We start from the raw sequence: 16,281 nt of genomic DNA, 5'->3' as shown, positions 1-16,281 counted from the left end.
TTCTGAAGTGGGCTTTACAGAAAGATTATGGCACAACACATTCACATCCTGCATGTGAGGAGGATAATGAAGAAAGTGGTGGCAGCACAAAAAGATCAAGGACTACTGAAGAAGGGGACTACTCCAACCCCGAGACGCCAAGTAGTGGTGGTACAACAACTCAACGTCCAACAGGTAGAGATGCAGCTAAAAGAAAAAGGGAAATGTATGGTTTCTAATGAAATTGTTGAAAAACTACGTGCAATGAGACTTAGTAGATATACTAAAGGTGAAGTCATGAAAAAAAACTCGACGCTGATCAACAAAAGGAACAAATAATCACTGATAGAGAGCTAATGAAAATGTAACTAGTGCATCTCAACAAATTGTTGCAAAAGGAACACTTGTCGCCTGGAGACGAAAACATGAAACGTTTTCTAAAGGCAAAGTATTATGGAAACTAAAAGTAACTCAACATATGATATATTTCTAGTACGTTTTAATGTATTTGTAAGATATTTCATTATGTACTTTGTATTTCTTGTATTTGTATGATATTAAATTATGTACTTTGTATTTGATGTATTTGTAAGATACGTTTAAGTATTTTTGTATTTCATGTATTTGTAAGATATTTAATTATGTAATTTTGTTGTTTTACATATTACTTTATAAGTATTTTTGTTAATGGGGAGTTTAATCCCATTAAACTCAAAATCATCATTATGGGTTAATGACATGACACTCAATTGAAATGGGAGTTCAATACCCATTAAACTCTACACTCTCTCTCCATACACACACACATAAATGATGTGGCATTCTATTAAATTGTATAGAGTTTAATAGAGTGTAAAGTTTAATAGGTAAAATTGTTAATTGTATAGTGGGTGGAATGTACATGTGACGGTTCATTGAATTCATATGAGTTCAATGTATTGGGGATGATCTAATCCCCATTCGGTTTGTGAAAGTGAAACAATCATACACTTTATTGCATTGCATCAAACTAAATGTCATATCACATCATTTTAACAATATATGTATGTATACATTTTCTCTACAAATTCATATATTTGAAAAGTTTATAATTAACTTCATATTGTATTTGAAACTAATAATTCATTTTTCGATGAACGATTATATTTTATTATCTATCTTAGAGATATTTTGAATAACATGTTGAGAGGACTTTGCAAGGAGATTTTAGAACATGGCATCACCTTAAGCTTAAGGATGAACTGTCAAGGTTATTTTGAGTTTAATCCTATGATTTACTTTAATGTTCAAGATAGAATTGATTTGAAAGAGATGGTAGAGAGCATAAATCAAGAGTATTATATCTTGGTTGTGTGATATTACATAAAGGCTCTAAGATGTGGTCACACCTAAGGGCTAGGGGTGAACATTTAAACCTCCGGACCAGTAACTGGACTTGGATCTGGGCCTAGTAAGGCTTAACAGGTCCAGTCCAAAGTCCACGATTTCTGCAAAACCGGTCTGATTCAAACGTTGGTCTGCTCCAGTCTAAAGGCTCACCCCTAATGACACTCCATCACCCCATGTCTACCACTCCATTACCACATCATTCTTACTCTCTATCATGTATATGTATTTGAGCCCGCGTTTTGCCGCAGGTTCTTACATGTATTTTTTCTCATTAGGAATGACAATTTATAAAACCAGGATACTATATCATATAAGATGTTAAAAGTATTAAAAAACAAAGTACTGAAAAAACTTTTGATTAAATGTTGGACAAAAACAGTAAAAAAACATTTAAAATTAGGAAAAAAATGTCAATGTTTGGACAAAAAAAAAAGAAGAAAAGCTTATTGTTAAAAATTGTAAATAACATAAAATATTTGGTCGGATTTTGATTTGTGGCAGAGTTAGTCCGTAAAACAATAAGTAGATTTTTTTCTAGAAAAATCCTAAGTTTTAAAATTATTTAGTTGTATGATAATGAGCTACAAAAACAACCAAATTTTAAGATAATAAGTGTAGGTGTTTTAAAAAAAAAAAACAAAAAAGAGTTAACAGACTTAAATTCACTATTCAAAAAATTCAATCTAAGTTGGATGGTTTCTAAATAGAAAGTAAAACTATAAGGGCTATTTGTGTAATTTATATTCAAAGGAATTCAAAGATCCTAGTCAAGGCGCAAGATAGTAGCGCACAATAGAGACCCTCATATTTAGTAGTAATTGAACGGCTTATATGGCTTATACAACATGTATCATAAACTATACTAACAAAAGAGAAGTTGATATTTGTATATATTTATAATTTATCATGTTTTTATTATAAACTAGTTACTGTATTTGTTAAAAATAAAAAATATTATGTTGATATAATTGTATACTATAAATAAATGTAAACATCAATTAGTCTATTTTTCCTACTAACTATTCAAAAAGCTATGCAAAACGCAGAAAATGTTTTATAAAATCTAACCAAGGGAACATGATGAATATATTATATAGCATAGTATTTGTAATTTCACCAACATGTGTTATTCTTTGCTAGTCACACGTGGTTTCACGAAGGAAATGTGGTTCCGCAAGAAAACGTGATTTTCCAAAAAACCTATATGTGTGTATTATTTGTAGCTAATTACTATCCAAGTATTATACTTTGAGATCATAACAATTAGTTTTAAATATAATTCTTTGGATTATACGGTTAAATTAGTTGTTAAATATCAATTCTGGATGATCAGTGTAACAAAATAACTATAAAAACGGTTAAATAAATAACCTCATCTGAGAGACGCAATTCACTATTAGCAACACATCATTTTCTTACAAGAAAATGTTTATAATGGTCTTAATTCGTGTCTATTAGTTTTTCTTATATACTGAAAGGTTAAGTTTAAATTCATATAACATGCCACCACTTTTATTATAGAGTTTGCGACATTATTGATGTAACACATTCCTGAACATCATAATCTCAGTTTCCTATAAAAGATATACCAAAATATCAGTTTTTTATTTTTGTTTCAGGAAATGTCAAAAATGGACAACAATATGCCATTATTTGGAATGGCTCGCGAGTTCGCATGCAAGTCCAACTAATGGGGCTCCTTGTAATTATAAATATTCTATTAAAATAAGACAAACATTAATGGAAATAAAATATTTGATTTCGTTTTCATTTAAAATTTTACATTTTCTTTGAGTTGTTTTAAAAGCTTTAAGGTTGTTAAAAAAATGAAATTTTAATAGAAAATATTCATTAATATTACAATATATTAATAGGAATGAGATCCACTTATAATTATTATTTTTTTAGAAGGAACAAAGAGATTATTATTAGCCACCATGATTTTATGTTTCAGATTTGACCGTAAACTTTAATTTTTAATAATTTAGCCACTATTGTTAGCTCTATTCCAAATCGTGAGATGGGATGGGATGCTTGATATTCATTTATTATTTTTTTATGTAATTTGACAAATTAAGATATATGAAGCGTTTTATGTAAAGATGTTCGAAACTGGTTTCTTCATCTCTTTCTATTCGTTAACATATACTTAGTTACTTACAAGATGGACACACTTGCCATTGCCATTGCTTTGTTCTAGAATTCAATATTAACTTCAATATCGTCTCTTTTACCTCATCAATACTATTTTCATTCAGGAGATAAACTAATCTTCATCAAATATGACTAATGACTTTGTAAAAAAAAAAGTGGTATGCCCGAAAAAAACAAGATATTTGAATTTCTTTTTTCTTTTAGTGAACTTCAAAGTCAGTATTCCCCATTGAATGGAGTCACCCACTCTACCTTTCCTTTAAGGCAATGGTTTCACCATTTTGTTTCATGTATCAAGGTGGCATTTTATCTGGATCAGATGACAACATTGTCTCACTTTTTCTTTAGAATCACCGAATAATCAAGGTTTTTAAGATTAATAACATTACATCTTTCGTGAATTTGTTATTGTAATTCATAATTTCATCAGTATCATCTAGATTTTTGGAAAATTAAGATTTTAAATGTATTTAGTAATGTTGAGGGTTGGAAAGTACTTGTCAGGAAAGAGATTTCATAATTGTAAAACTGGGTTTAAAAAAAAAAAGATTTAACATGTATTTAGTATTATCGAGTCTGAAAAGTAATTGTGAGTAAAGATTATGGTTGTATTTGGAAGTTTGCTAACGAGCTATTATTTGGACCAAAAGTGGCCAGTGGCCAGTTCGAGAAGAATAAAACTATAGTGACCATGAGTTCTAATAACAAAAACTATGGTGGCCAAAATGTAAAATTCAAAACTAGTCAGCATCTGTCAAAAAGGGTCCATGTCTATGGAGTATTTCATTCATATTTTCAACAAACCCACACTCCTCTTGCTGCTTATCAACTCCAGTCAACAATGGGGGGTTCCATCCAAACCTCCATATAAATAAGCTCGACATCCACTGCATAGCATCCTGTGAAGCGCCATATTCATTCGCCAAACCTCTAATCCCCTCCCAATTTCTATAGCCTTCGGATCTTTGATTCATAATTTTCTCTGATTCGTAATTGAAATTGAAAGGAAAACGATCGCAGAAGATGGGAGGTGAAGCGGAGAAATGGGTGTTGATGGTGACAGCGAGAACGCCGACGAACATAGCGGTGATCAAGTACTGGGGGAAGAGAGATGAAACATTGATATTACCGATCAACGATAGCATCAGTGTCACTCTCGATCCAAGTCACCTTTGTACCACAACCACCGTCTCTGTCAGCCCTAGCTTTGATCAAGATCGCATGTGGCTTAACGGCAAGGTATTCACCTGCTTCTGCTTCTACTTTACTCTGCATCATCTTATTAGTTTTTCGTTATTCAGTTTGAGTAGCGATATTCTACCATTGGCTATAAAGTTAGAGATAACTGTTGCTTTTTTATTTGTAAGTTAGAATTGATCAATCAATCATCCAGCGTTCTGATTCATGGCATATTCTCTTTCTCTCTCTCTCGTGTAGGAGATATCTCTTCAAGGAGGTAGATTCCAGAGTTGTTTAAGAGAAATCCGTGCTCGTGCTCAAGATGTAGAGGACAAGAAGAAAGGTATCAAAATCAACAAAGAGGATTGGCAAAAACTTAATCTGCACATTGCTTCATACAACAATTTCCCAACAGCCGCAGGTTTGGCTTCCTCAGCAGCTGGTCTTGCTTGCCTAGGTACAATTTCTATCTTCTGAACAACATTAGTTACCATTATTCTAGTGAAGCAAGAAACTTAGAATTACAAATGAGTAATAAAATGTGCAGTTTTTTCCCTTGCGAAGCTGATGAATCTGAAAGAAGATAACAGTCAACTTTCTGCCATTGCTAGGTAGGTACTAGTTATATGAATCTGAATTCTGAAAGAAGAAAACAACTTAATATAAATTATTATGTATGTGAGTGCACTGCAGGCAAGGTTCAGGCAGTGCTTGTCGCAGTTTATATGGTGGATTTGTCAAGTGGTGTATGGGAAAAGTAGGTTTTGATATTTGTAATCTTTTATTTAGCTTCTTGTATCAAGTATCGTCCTGTAACCAAATGTTGTGTATGGATTGTAGGAAGAAAATGGCAGTGACAGCCTTGCTGTTCAACTTGCAGATGAGAAGCATTGGGACGAACTTGTAATTATCATTGCTGTGGTATGTTCTTTCCCTGTTTTGTTCTCACATAAAATACATAACTGCCCTTTAGTTGAGTTGCTGGATCTCTTAATATGTATGTGTGTGTTTGCTCTAAAGCTGAAGTTGGTGTTGCTGTTTATAGGTAAGTGCACGACAGAAGGAAACCAGTAGCACTTCAGGAATGCGTGACACTGTTGAAACAAGCGCACTTATTGAACATAGAGCCAAGGTTGATTCATTATATTAATAATTTATGCATTTGGGGTCGTGTCTCTTAAGTTGTATAAATATGTTAAAGCTTCCTTGTTTTATTGGTGACAGGAAGTTGTGCCAAAACGTATAACTGAAATGGAAGGTGCAATACAAAACCGGGATTTCGCGACTTTTGCACGTTTAGCTTGTACAGACAGCAATCAGTTCCATGCAGTTTGCCTTGACACATACCCTCCTATTTTCTATATGAATGACACATCCCATAGGCAAGTTTTATTTTATATATACTATATATTAATTACAAGAATATCATAAGTTAACAATTATATGGTATGGTGATTTTATTTCAGAATAATCAGCTGTGTTGAGAAATGGAATCGTGCAGAAGAAACACCTCAGGTCTGTATTATATTATATTCCCATTAAGAAATTATGAACTCATGAGAAGTAATTGACTAGACTGCATGTTGAAACTTGATTACCCTTTTTTATTTTTGGTGTGTGGACTGACTTTAAGATGGACCAATCATCTGCAGGTGGCATACACCTTTGATGCAGGGCCAAATGCAGTTATGATTGCACGCAACAGGAAAACTGCTGCTCTTCTACTCCAGAGGCTGCTTTATAACTTCCCTCCTCAATCGGATACTGATTTGGACAGGTATACTATTTTTCTCCCAAAATGAAAAATGTTTTTGACTGTTGGTATATCATATAAGTCTGATTTTTATTTGTTTTGACTTTTGACTTGATACTAGCTACATAATTGGGGACAAGTCGATTCTACAAGATGCTGGGATTAAGGATATGAAGGATGTTGAAGCTTTGACTGCTCCCCCGGAAGTCAAAGACAAAATTCCGACCCAGAAATCCAAGGGAGATGTTAGTTACTTCATCTGCACAAGACCTGGTGGTGGTCCGGTTGTGCTGTCGGATGAAACTCATGCTCTTCTTGACCCGCTCACTGGCTTGCCTAAGTAACAAACAAGTGAATTCATTGTTGACCTGTTTATTTCCTTGTATTCTCTCCATTTTCTTTATGTTTTTGTTTTTTTTTTCCCTGGAGTTGGAGCATGTTAGAATGAGAAGTACCTAAAAAGAATTTAGGATTATGTACCCACGCTATGCTCAATAAATTGATCTTTTTTTTTCAGCAAATCAAAGCTAATTAATTTGCATTAAAATTGTTTAAGGGATTTAATAATAATAAACTCAAAGATATATTTGCATGCACAGATGCACAAGTATGTATTTCATGTGTTTCCTTCCTTCCAGCTATATATATATTTACTAGTAGAAAGAACAGCATAGGATACCCACTGAAAATGATCTTGGTTAGTGGTCTTGTTTGCAGCTAGGTATTGGCAAGCGACTGATCTTTTTTGTTCCAAAAGGTTATGAGAAAAGAGTCCATGATGATCTATAAACCAAAACGTTTAGTTATAATATATTGGGTATAAAAGAAAATTTGCAATTTAAAAGCTTTTGAAATGCATATGGTATATGGTGAAGGGTGAACCTGGTTTAAATGTGCTGCGACACAGGGGATGATTAGTAATCCTGGTTCACCAAATGTGCCACCAAGTTGATCCACCACCGCAACCAGCACTGGCAAAGCTTTCTACACCAGATAAGATTATAAGGATAATATCTCCAACGCCAAAAAATAGGTTCTACAATAAACAGGACAGTTAGTTGGTGGATAGTTTGTTACCTGACTTGCGATAAGTAAGAGGGCAGTAGAATTTTTCTTTTTTGCAAAGATTGATTTGCTACCACCAGATACAGCACATAGGCAACGAATTGATGTGGCATTGAAACCTAATAGTATCAGGTGCAGCAACCTGCAGTGTATATATATATATATATATATATATATATATATATATATATATATATATATATATATATATATATATATATATATATATATATATATATATATATTCAAATTAGTTTCAATTTGTGTTGGTTTTTTAATGAAATAACAAAATATCATCTCAACAATGTATGTGATTCGGAAAAGAAAGAACATACGCTCCCATCATGACAGCTACAAGAAAAGCTTCAGGCTTAACCATCACAAGTAGAGGCCTTGATCTGCTCACTTGTATCCATGGGACCTTAATAATAACATTACAATACATTAAAGTTCATATTCAAATTTGATAAGATCAACTATGATGTAGAACAGTAGAAATGAAAATTTTATAAGAAATAAGGACAGAGTTTATTCTTACCAAACTAAGTAATATTACACTTAGTACAGATAAGAGCTGATTGTTATTATCAACAAATTCTGCCAGGCCTGTAATGCACAAAAACTTGGAGAATTAACAATTTGGTTAGTTAAGTTAAGTTGAAGCATATGCAACAACAATTTGACTCATTGTTTGAGTTGGAGATATAAAGTTTAGGTCAAAATCTGACACTAGTCAAATGTGCTATGGAACTCCACTCCAGAATAACAAGTTTTCAGTTTTAGACATACTAGGTTCTATGGTTCCAGTTCTTAAATCAGAATATCCCAACAACTTGTAAATTATATAGATTATAGAGAAGGAAATATCACCTTTAAAGGATTCCCGAAAAGCCTGTCAAACGAAACCAACAATTACTTTTTTAATCACAAGATTTGTGAAACACCATGTAACAGATGCAATCCTCATTCTTTGGATGAGAAGCAAAAAAGTAAAAGAACAAATAAGAAGCATAGGGTAAGGTGACCATCAATCCCTGATTCTGAAATCTTTATGTTGTTGAGATGTATATAGTTTGAGAAGCATCACAAAATTTTCTCGCTTTTAGCAGATGCCCTTATTTCATATATGGGAAAAATTGCTTTGGTTCTAAGAAAAGGCATGATATTTACACAGAATGGCTAAGAACTGTGATATTTTATGGGCCTTAAAAAAGTGACAATAAAAAGTGTTACCTTCCCCAAAATCAAGGGTATCAAAAGTGTGACGATAAGTCTTCTGAACAATTGCTCAGTTGGAACAGATGCCCCAAGTCCAGAAGCTATTAGTTTTGATATAGAAAAAGGCACCTGCAAAAATGTAGCCACCCAAATAAGATTATTTCCAAGTAACATCAAATGTAGATATTTAAGTATTTTGTCAATTTTCTTATTCTTGATTTGTAAACACCAAAGTTAAACCAGTTAATGAAAGTTAAATGCACCTAGATAATATGCAACAAGGTCATGGCTTTGGAACTTACCATCATAATTGCCAACAAACTGGATGCTACAGTCATAGCAAGAGCCAAAGCACAATTTCCTCCAGCAAGCTGCAATTCAGCAATTCGTATCTTGGTTCACAATCAATATTTCTCAGTTTCACAATTATGCATAAAAAAATAGTAATTGGATGAACTTTACAATAACATCAACGGACCCGGGTTAGAGCAACTCCACTTGATAATGTTGTAGGCATACAGCTAAAAAGAGCTAGTCCTGTAAGAAAAGGAAAAAAAAATCAGATTACTGAATCTAATAGTAAAAGAAAAAGATTAAAAGATATACAAAGAGTTGATTGATGCGAGAAAAAGAATACAATTATGTCTGAAGCCACACCTGTAACAAATTCTTGAGGTTGGAAGCGAAGTTGCAGGATAATTTTGGAAAGGAGAGGAGTAAACAACAAAATTGAAGCCTACACTGACGATAATGGAAGAGTGTCAACGTTTATTTATAGGACGAAATGATTAGAGGATTTTAAGTGAAACTTGATCAGATCTAGCAGAAAGATTACAAAACAATTATTGAGATTGAATAGTAATTAAATCAACAGATTGATTATTGTTATAAGAAAGCTTCTGATTAATAAGTGTCCTCCATTCTGTTAAAAGGAGCAGCAAGAGAAAAAGGAAAAATGTGAAGAATGAACCTACGAAAATTACAATGGTGCTTAAATAATATGAATTCATACTAGCCCAAAGAGTCCAACTGGCCATGCTTCAGCAGCTGCACCAATATCTTCACTACGCAATCTCAATCCTGTATCATGAAAAAACAGAGAATAATTAGCTGATAAAAGTAAAATTAACACTTAACACCAGCTAATACTCTTAACTTCTTGCCTGATATGACAAATATCCCAAAAGTGCTAACTATAGATAATTGATATCTATGGGCGAGACAACCAGGACCAGGATTTGCAAGGCCCAATGCTACTCCTCCAATAAGAGCTGCTCAGCATAAAAAAAACCTACTCTTAGTGGTTATTAGTTAATGCTGGCTGAAAAGAAAGATAAATAACATAACCAGGTAACTTAATTGCATATTTTTTGATCTATGAAATACTTTACTAACGTAACTTAAGATCAGATCCGATTGCATGAAAGAAAATAACATTACATTACCCAATGGAAGAAAATTGCTAGAAGCAAAACTCAGTAAAGGTTCTGCTAGGACCGGAAAGCTCAAGAAACCAGACTTTCGTGGAGACTCATTTGGATTCGGACCTCCATTTCCCTGAACCTGAAACCACACTACTACCACTCTTAAGTTCAAACGAAGAGGCAACCAATTCAAAATTCCACACCAAATCAGATTGCGTCTGTAACAACTAATCCAGTGAAATCAAAAAGCATGATGAAAAGGGAAGAACCTGATCGGAATTTGCGTGGTTTCTGATGATGAGTGTTCTTCTAACTGAACGGACCTTTCGAGATATGAACAAGTTATTAATAGCATCGAATGACCGATCATTGGACTTTGAGTTCTGCGATCGGAGATGAGCGGTTACGGTTACTGGAGAAATGAGATTTGTTAGGGTTTTAAGTGTTCCCGCCATCTGCTTCAAAGTGGGGAACGCAACCTCACACTCACAGCCTCACATTCGCACTTGGTTGTGTGTTGAAATTGGCAGTTATTCTCAAAAGATTTACATATTATTTCCATCTTAAACACCTGTATTATTGTATATTTACAAACTCATCCCTATATTTCCCTCTCTTGAAAAAAAAGGTAATGGTTTATTGCTATAATGCTATCATAACGAGTCTAATAAATCAGAAGTGACAGTTTGCTTATGGAGAGACAATAAAGAAAAGTAAATTACATTTTTGGGTCGAGTATAGTTGGTGTTTTTATTTTTGGTCTCAGAATGTTATTTTTTATAAATTTAATCATTTTGTAGGGGTTTTTTGGTAACGTTTCGGTGTAGAGAGTGTTATTAGCTACGTCACTCTCTGACTCTTGGTAACTTATCTTAAAACGATATTGACATGTAAATTCCCTTGAGGGACTCGAAGACTTCGTTGAATCGTTCATCAATGGCAGCCATCGCTCGATTCCATATCCTCCAACAGTCGTCTTCAGTTCTGAAACCCACTGCAATCTCATCCAAATTCCCTCATCAATCTTCTTCGCCGCCCTTCTATTGTAACCCTAATTTCTTTAGAAACAACAGTCATATACGCAAGCTTCATCTCACTCCATCACTCTGCGCCAATTCGAGCCCGAATCCCGAGGTCTTCTCTCTAGAATCATAACCTTACATCTACATTTCTATATGATGATGTTTATGTCTGCGCCAATTCACGTTTTTGTTTTTCAAATCGACAGTTGTAGGTCAAAAGTGCAATTTTTATTATTTTGTAGTTCATTCTGAATTTCTGATGTAGGAGTGTTTCTGTGCAGAATTCCTCTGCCAGCGGACCAAGTGGTTCAATAGTTGGTGATCTTCTGGATTATCTCAACGAGTCTTGGACTCAGTTTCATGCCACAGGTATGCAAATATAATGCTGTTGCTTGACATTGTGTCACATACATAGTTTTACTTGCAACTGTTAGAAAAGGTTCTACTATATCATTATCTTATTTATCTCCGTCTGAATCTATAGCTGAAGCAAAACGACAATTAGTTGCTGCTGGATTTCATCTTCTCAGTGAGAATGATGAATGGGAGCTTAAACCTGGTGGACGTTACATCTTCACTCGCAATATGTCCTGTCTGGTTGCTTTTGCCATTGGAGAAAAGTGAGTCACCATAATCTTGTTTCAATATCACATCTTCACTTTGCTGTGTTAACATTTTGATTATTTAATGCTCCAAATCAGTAGTTTTTCAGGTACTCTGTTGGCAATGGTTTTCATGTAATTGCTGCACACACAGATAGCCCTTGTCTGAAACTAAAACCGAAGTCTGCATTGTCCAAATCCAATTATCTTATGGTGAATGTACAAACTTATGGTGGTGGATTATGGCATACTTGGTTTGACAGAGATTTAAGTGTAGCTGGAAGGGTCATAGTCAGAAATGGTGATGGCTCCTTTCTACACAAACTAGTCAAAGTCAAAAGGCCTCTGTTACGTGTCCCTACTCTTGCTATCCATCTTGACCGGTTTGTTTCCTATTTGTGTTTTTTCATTTATTGTATGTATTATATAAACTGTTTTATAGTTTTTATTATCTGAATTTTCATCTATTGCTTTGGTTATATATAGTACTGTGAACAAGGATGGTTTCAAGCCAAACTTGGAGACTCACCTCAACCCCTTGTTGGCAACAAAACATGACGATGCTTCTGTTGACATAAAAGACAAAAATAATAAAGATTCTCATCATCCTCTACTTATGCAGGTAATCTTTAAAAAATCATGTTTTTTTTCTTTCTTCTCTAAACGGGTGTATTGTATCATGTGTGAACCATGACATTCTTTTTGTATTTCTTAATTTTAGATTCTATCAGATGAATTGGGATGTGAAATTGATGACATAGCAAGCATTGAGCTAAACATTTGTGATACACAACCTAGCTGCCTTGGAGGTGCAAACAACGAGTTCATATTTTCTGGAAGATTAGATAATCTTGCTTCAAGTTTTTGTGCACTTAAAGCTCTTGTTGACTCATCTGGACCCAAAGATCTATCAGATGAACACGCAATTAGAATGGTTGCGCTTTTCGATAATGAAGAGGTACTTTAAATTTAAATTCTGGAATGTGACATTTTAATATCATTCATATAACCAATTCATAATAATCAAAATATCATAAATAAGATTTTGTTTGCATATTGTTGTATAGGTTGGTTCTGACTCAGTGCAAGGTGCTGGAGCACCAACAATGTTTCAAGCTATGAGGCGGATAATTGATTGTTTGGCTAATCAGTGTGTCAGGGAGGGTGTCTTTGAGCGTGCAATTCGTCAATCGTTTCTTGGTTTGTATAAATGTGAAAGCTTTTGTGTCAAATATAATTTTTACATTTTTTGTAAAAGTTTTTTTGTTTTATGTTGTAGTTTCTGCTGACATGGCTCATGGAGTTCACCCTAATTTTATGGAAAAGCATGAAGAACACCATCGCCCAGAATTGCACAAGGGTCTTGTGATAAAGCACAATGCAAACCAACGATATGCTACAAGTGGAATTACAGCTTTTCTTTTTAAAGAAGTTGCTAAAATCCACAACCTTCCAACTCAGGTGAGCCTGTGTGTTAGTAATTTTACAATGATTAATGTTTTTTTATATATTATTTGCTGATAAAAGGGTTTTATTTGATTTTATAATATGCAGGATTTTGTGGTAAGAAATGATATGGGATGTGGATCAACTATTGGTCCTATACTTGCTTCTGGAATTGGTATCCGAACAGTTGATTGTGGCATTCCTCAGCTTTCCATGCACAGGTGTTAAATTTGGTTTATTTTTTTATTGGAATTTCTTGCTCTTTTTTTTTTTTAATCTTTTTTATAAAAAAATTGCAGTGTAAGAGAGATATGCGGAAAGGAAGACATAGATATTGCCTACAACCATTTCAAGGCATTTTACCAAACATTTTCAAGTGTAGACCGAAAACTGAACGTGGATTAATTATTAAGACATTTCTACATTCTTTTAATAGTCAATTGAACTGTATTTTTTTTAATTTGGAGAGTAAACATTAAGTTTCGGATTTGATGATAAATTTAAAATTCCTGATGGGATGTATGGTATGGTATGGTATGGTATGTATGGCACATGAAACATGAAGAAATACATATAAATTTTTTGATTCTCTAATCCTGTCCTTTGGTTTTAGTGGATTTGTTCTTCTCGTTTTGTGAACCGGAAGAACTGAGTTGGAGGTCGAGTTGAGGTTTTTGAGTGCAGTTAGGCTCACTGAGTTTCTGTTTTAACTCGGTCAGTAGGGCTTGATTCTCCTTGTCCAGCTGTTGAGCTCTCTTTCTTAGCCTCTCGTTCTCTTGAATGATTCTGCAGTTTCTCAGATACAACTCCGAGTTTAACTTTTCCATCTCTCTACCCTTTCTTCTCTTCCCTAAAAAACCAAGCTCAATCATGTGTATCAAATGTCTAAAGTACCCTTTAAAAGATGTGGCGGAATGTTTTTTCCTAAAAACGTTTTTTTTTTCTCTTTAAAATGACATTACAAATCTGGCAAGCGTCTGGATTGTGCAAAAAAGAAAAAAATATCTAAAACTCATATAATAATCACAGAACATGTATTTAATAATATGATTTTTATGTGGATTACCTGTGTGTGTATGTGAGCCTTGTATAGGTGGTGGTGATGGTGGTGGCTGGAGGGTGTTTATGGAAGAAAAATTAATGGGGTTGTTTGTATATATATAGATGCATAAAGTGTAAGTTAGGAGTTTAAGTGATAAAACGAAGAAAAAAAGCATGAATGGTCACATGAAACAGACATCAAGTATTTATGTGGAAAGCAACTTCTACTTTCTTTCTTTTTTTTCTTTTTTTTTTTTTTAAAATCCTTCTTTGCTAACTGTCCATGAAAACTGGAATTTCCTTTTATCAAAAAAATACATCTGAATGAGATGAGATTTTGCCTAAAGTCACGGATAAAAATCATTAATTATGGGGAATATTTTCATTGGAAAATTTGAAATGCCTAATTTATTTTTATTCGGAAAAAAAAAAAGTTATGCTTTTTATATGTTTGCATATATTATTATTATAAATGATTTTTTATTTGTTAAAGACAAGTTGTAACTATAATAACGGAATTTGAATGTGGGGTAAAAGTTGCGGTAGACGTGTATGTTGTTTGTTTGTTTGTTATGATTGATTATGCAAGAAAAGAAGATTTTTAAGGGGGCTTTATTGTGGGGAGATCAAAAGAGCAATTTAATTGGAATGTTAAAACATGTTTTTAATGATTTCACAACTTATTGGTGCATACGACTGATGATCGTTTGTTTCATGTATCATATTTATTGATTTCTTTGACTTACATAAACCTTATCTTGTTATTAATATTAGTTTATTTTATAAAGCAAATAGTTTTTATTTTGCATGATTTTAAAAATAGTAAAAAGGGGGTTGTAAATTGAAAACATAATATATATAGTTTGCATAATATAATAAAATTAATCATGAATTATATAAAAAGAAATTGGTATTGGTTGGGTTGATAATATGTAAAAAATCGATTTCAGTTGGAATATGTAGGTGGAAGATAAGAAACTAGTTATTAGTTATATTAAGTTGAATTGTTGCTGGAGTTATCTAATGGCCTTAATGTTCTTTAAGAAATTGTTAGTGTCCTACACACCTACCAAAGAATTTCTGAACTCGCCACTATGTTAAAGCTAGACGCACTCTTTTAGTTTTGGGGATATAATTGAAACTGGATAACGTGTGTGATTCTTATAATGGTTATAAAAAGATTGTGATAATAACCATCAAGTGTTTTATGCTTTAGAAAATAAAACACTTGAACACATGATGTATGTCGTGTTGAAACAAGATGGTTATGTCAAGAGGACTTATGACCTGATAAACAAGAGAAAGATAGATTAAATCATGCAGATTCATCGAGACCATATGTGAAATGTGGGAGGATTGTCCAAGGTCTTTCTAGTACTCAGAGAAATTATGTGGTGTACTATTGATACGAACCTTTTTTATAGTTAGAAAGCAATACATAATGATTGTAACGTCTAATTTTTTGTATAATGATGGTAAAAAGTTTCTCGTGAAAAAGGATATACCCTAACCGACTCATGTAATGATTGTAACGTCCATCCTTTGTATAATGATTGTTACAATTTTATCGTAAAAAATGGTATACTCTAACCGCCTCATTTGAGTTTGTGTTCTTGTTTGTTGGTTTTAACAGTTATACCTTATATACAAAATCAAAAGTAGGCGAAAGTTTCTTTTAAGGTGTTAAGGAGATCTAGACCTAATATCCCATGCAAGCACTTCGTAACTGGTTTCCATTTATCAAAAGCTTATAGTCCAACGGTATCAAATGTTGATGAAAAGTTGTTCATCAGCCAAAGATTAAGGATTTAATTCTTGTTGAAAACAAAATAAATAGTTTAGAAGTAATGTCAGAAATGTTTTGTAGTTCTAAAAAAATAGTTCCCATTTGAACACCATGGGAAACACCTTTTGTATAGATTCGTTTGAATTTATACTATAAATCATTTTTCAAAGGTCTTGAAACTCATTTAATTAAATTGCAGAAGTCTCAAAACTTCAAAACGTTT

At 33.3% G+C, this 16,281-nt stretch overlaps 4 protein-coding genes across 5 annotated transcripts; 2 read left to right on the top strand and 2 right to left on the bottom strand.

The window, feature by feature from the left end:
- The first annotated feature begins 4,318 nt into the window (after nt 1-4,318).
- Nucleotides 4,319-6,980, top strand: LOC111916262 (diphosphomevalonate decarboxylase 2). The gene is made up of 10 exons (XM_023911873.3): nt 4,319-4,761; nt 4,960-5,158; nt 5,249-5,312; nt 5,395-5,458; nt 5,542-5,622; nt 5,747-5,833; nt 5,926-6,083; nt 6,168-6,216; nt 6,354-6,478; nt 6,576-6,980. Exons 1-10 carry the CDS (start codon nt 4,546-4,548, stop codon nt 6,796-6,798), a joined length of 1,266 nt encoding a protein of 421 aa, XP_023767641.1. The 5' UTR covers nt 4,319-4,545; the 3' UTR covers nt 6,799-6,980.
- On the bottom strand, nt 6,849-10,678 carry LOC111916261 (probable sodium/metabolite cotransporter BASS4, chloroplastic). 2 transcript variants are annotated; one of them, XM_023911871.3, is made up of 14 exons: nt 10,431-10,678; nt 10,183-10,300; nt 9,901-10,008; nt 9,750-9,817; nt 9,395-9,473; nt 9,216-9,274; nt 9,040-9,108; nt 8,753-8,866; nt 8,390-8,411; nt 8,058-8,125; nt 7,855-7,940; nt 7,532-7,661; nt 7,337-7,438; nt 6,849-7,237 (listed from the first exon to the last, which is right to left on the bottom strand). In XM_023911871.3, the coding sequence occupies exons 1-14, from the start codon at nt 10,614-10,616 to the stop codon at nt 7,172-7,174; spliced, it is 1,275 nt and encodes a 424-aa protein (XP_023767639.1). In that variant the 5' UTR covers nt 10,617-10,678; the 3' UTR covers nt 6,849-7,171. The 2 variants fall into 2 exon arrangements, with proteins under 2 accessions (XP_023767639.1, XP_023767640.1); XM_023911872.3 differs by lacking the exon at nt 8,753-8,866.
- A 312-nt stretch (nt 10,679-10,990) lies between these two features.
- On the top strand, nt 10,991-13,825 carry LOC111916260 (probable aspartyl aminopeptidase). Its single transcript, XM_023911870.3, has 10 exons — nt 10,991-11,295; nt 11,465-11,552; nt 11,668-11,803; nt 11,896-12,168; nt 12,272-12,407; nt 12,507-12,743; nt 12,853-12,985; nt 13,065-13,246; nt 13,340-13,452; nt 13,531-13,825. Exons 1-10 carry the CDS (start codon nt 11,098-11,100, stop codon nt 13,634-13,636), a joined length of 1,602 nt encoding a protein of 533 aa, XP_023767638.1. The 5' UTR covers nt 10,991-11,097; the 3' UTR covers nt 13,637-13,825.
- LOC128132235 (uncharacterized) lies at nt 13,680-14,463 on the bottom strand. The gene is made up of 2 exons (XM_052768630.1): nt 14,298-14,463; nt 13,680-14,081 (listed from the first exon to the last, which is right to left on the bottom strand). The coding sequence occupies exons 1-2, from the start codon at nt 14,446-14,448 to the stop codon at nt 13,822-13,824; spliced, it is 411 nt and encodes a 136-aa protein (XP_052624590.1). The 5' UTR covers nt 14,449-14,463; the 3' UTR covers nt 13,680-13,821.
- Nucleotides 14,464-16,281: the final 1,818 nt, after the last annotated feature.

The sequence above is a fragment of the Lactuca sativa genome, chromosome 2 (genome assembly GCF_002870075.4).
Source record: "Lactuca sativa cultivar Salinas chromosome 2, Lsat_Salinas_v11, whole genome shotgun sequence".
NCBI lineage: Eukaryota > Viridiplantae > Streptophyta > Magnoliopsida > Asterales > Asteraceae > Lactuca > Lactuca sativa.
The sequence above is the reverse complement of the archived record's forward strand: the minus strand, read 5'-3'. Positions and strand labels throughout refer to the sequence as shown.

Coding starts and splice junctions, on each gene's coding strand:
- LOC128132235 (XM_052768630.1), bottom strand. CDS start 14,448: ATGCTTTTTTTCTTCGTTTTATCACTTAAACTCCTAACTTACACTTTA. Junction 14,082..14,297: donor AGGCTCACATACACACACAG/GTAATCCACATA, acceptor TTGGTTTTTTAG/GGAAGAGAAGAAAGGGTAGA.
- LOC111916262 (XM_023911873.3), top strand. CDS start 4,546: ATGGGAGGTGAAGCGGAGAAATGGGTGTTGATGGTGACAGCGAGAACG. Junction 4,762..4,959: donor GCATGTGGCTTAACGGCAAG/GTATTCACCTGC, acceptor TCTCTCGTGTAG/GAGATATCTCTTCAAGGAGG. Junction 6,479..6,575: donor TCGGATACTGATTTGGACAG/GTATACTATTTT, acceptor ACTTGATACTAG/CTACATAATTGGGGACAAGT.
- LOC111916260 (XM_023911870.3), top strand. CDS start 11,098: ATGGCAGCCATCGCTCGATTCCATATCCTCCAACAGTCGTCTTCAGTT. Junction 11,804..11,895: donor GCTTTTGCCATTGGAGAAAA/GTGAGTCACCAT, acceptor GTAGTTTTTCAG/GTACTCTGTTGGCAATGGTT. Junction 13,247..13,339: donor TCCACAACCTTCCAACTCAG/GTGAGCCTGTGT, acceptor TATAATATGCAG/GATTTTGTGGTAAGAAATGA.
- LOC111916261 (XM_023911871.3), bottom strand. CDS start 10,616: ATGGCGGGAACACTTAAAACCCTAACAAATCTCATTTCTCCAGTAACC. Junction 7,941..8,057: donor GTGTAATATTACTTAGTTTG/GTAAGAATAAAC, acceptor GTTATTATTAAG/GTCCCATGGATACAAGTGAG. Junction 7,439..7,531: donor TCTTACTTATCGCAAGTCAG/GTAACAAACTAT, acceptor TATCTGGTGTAG/AAAGCTTTGCCAGTGCTGGT.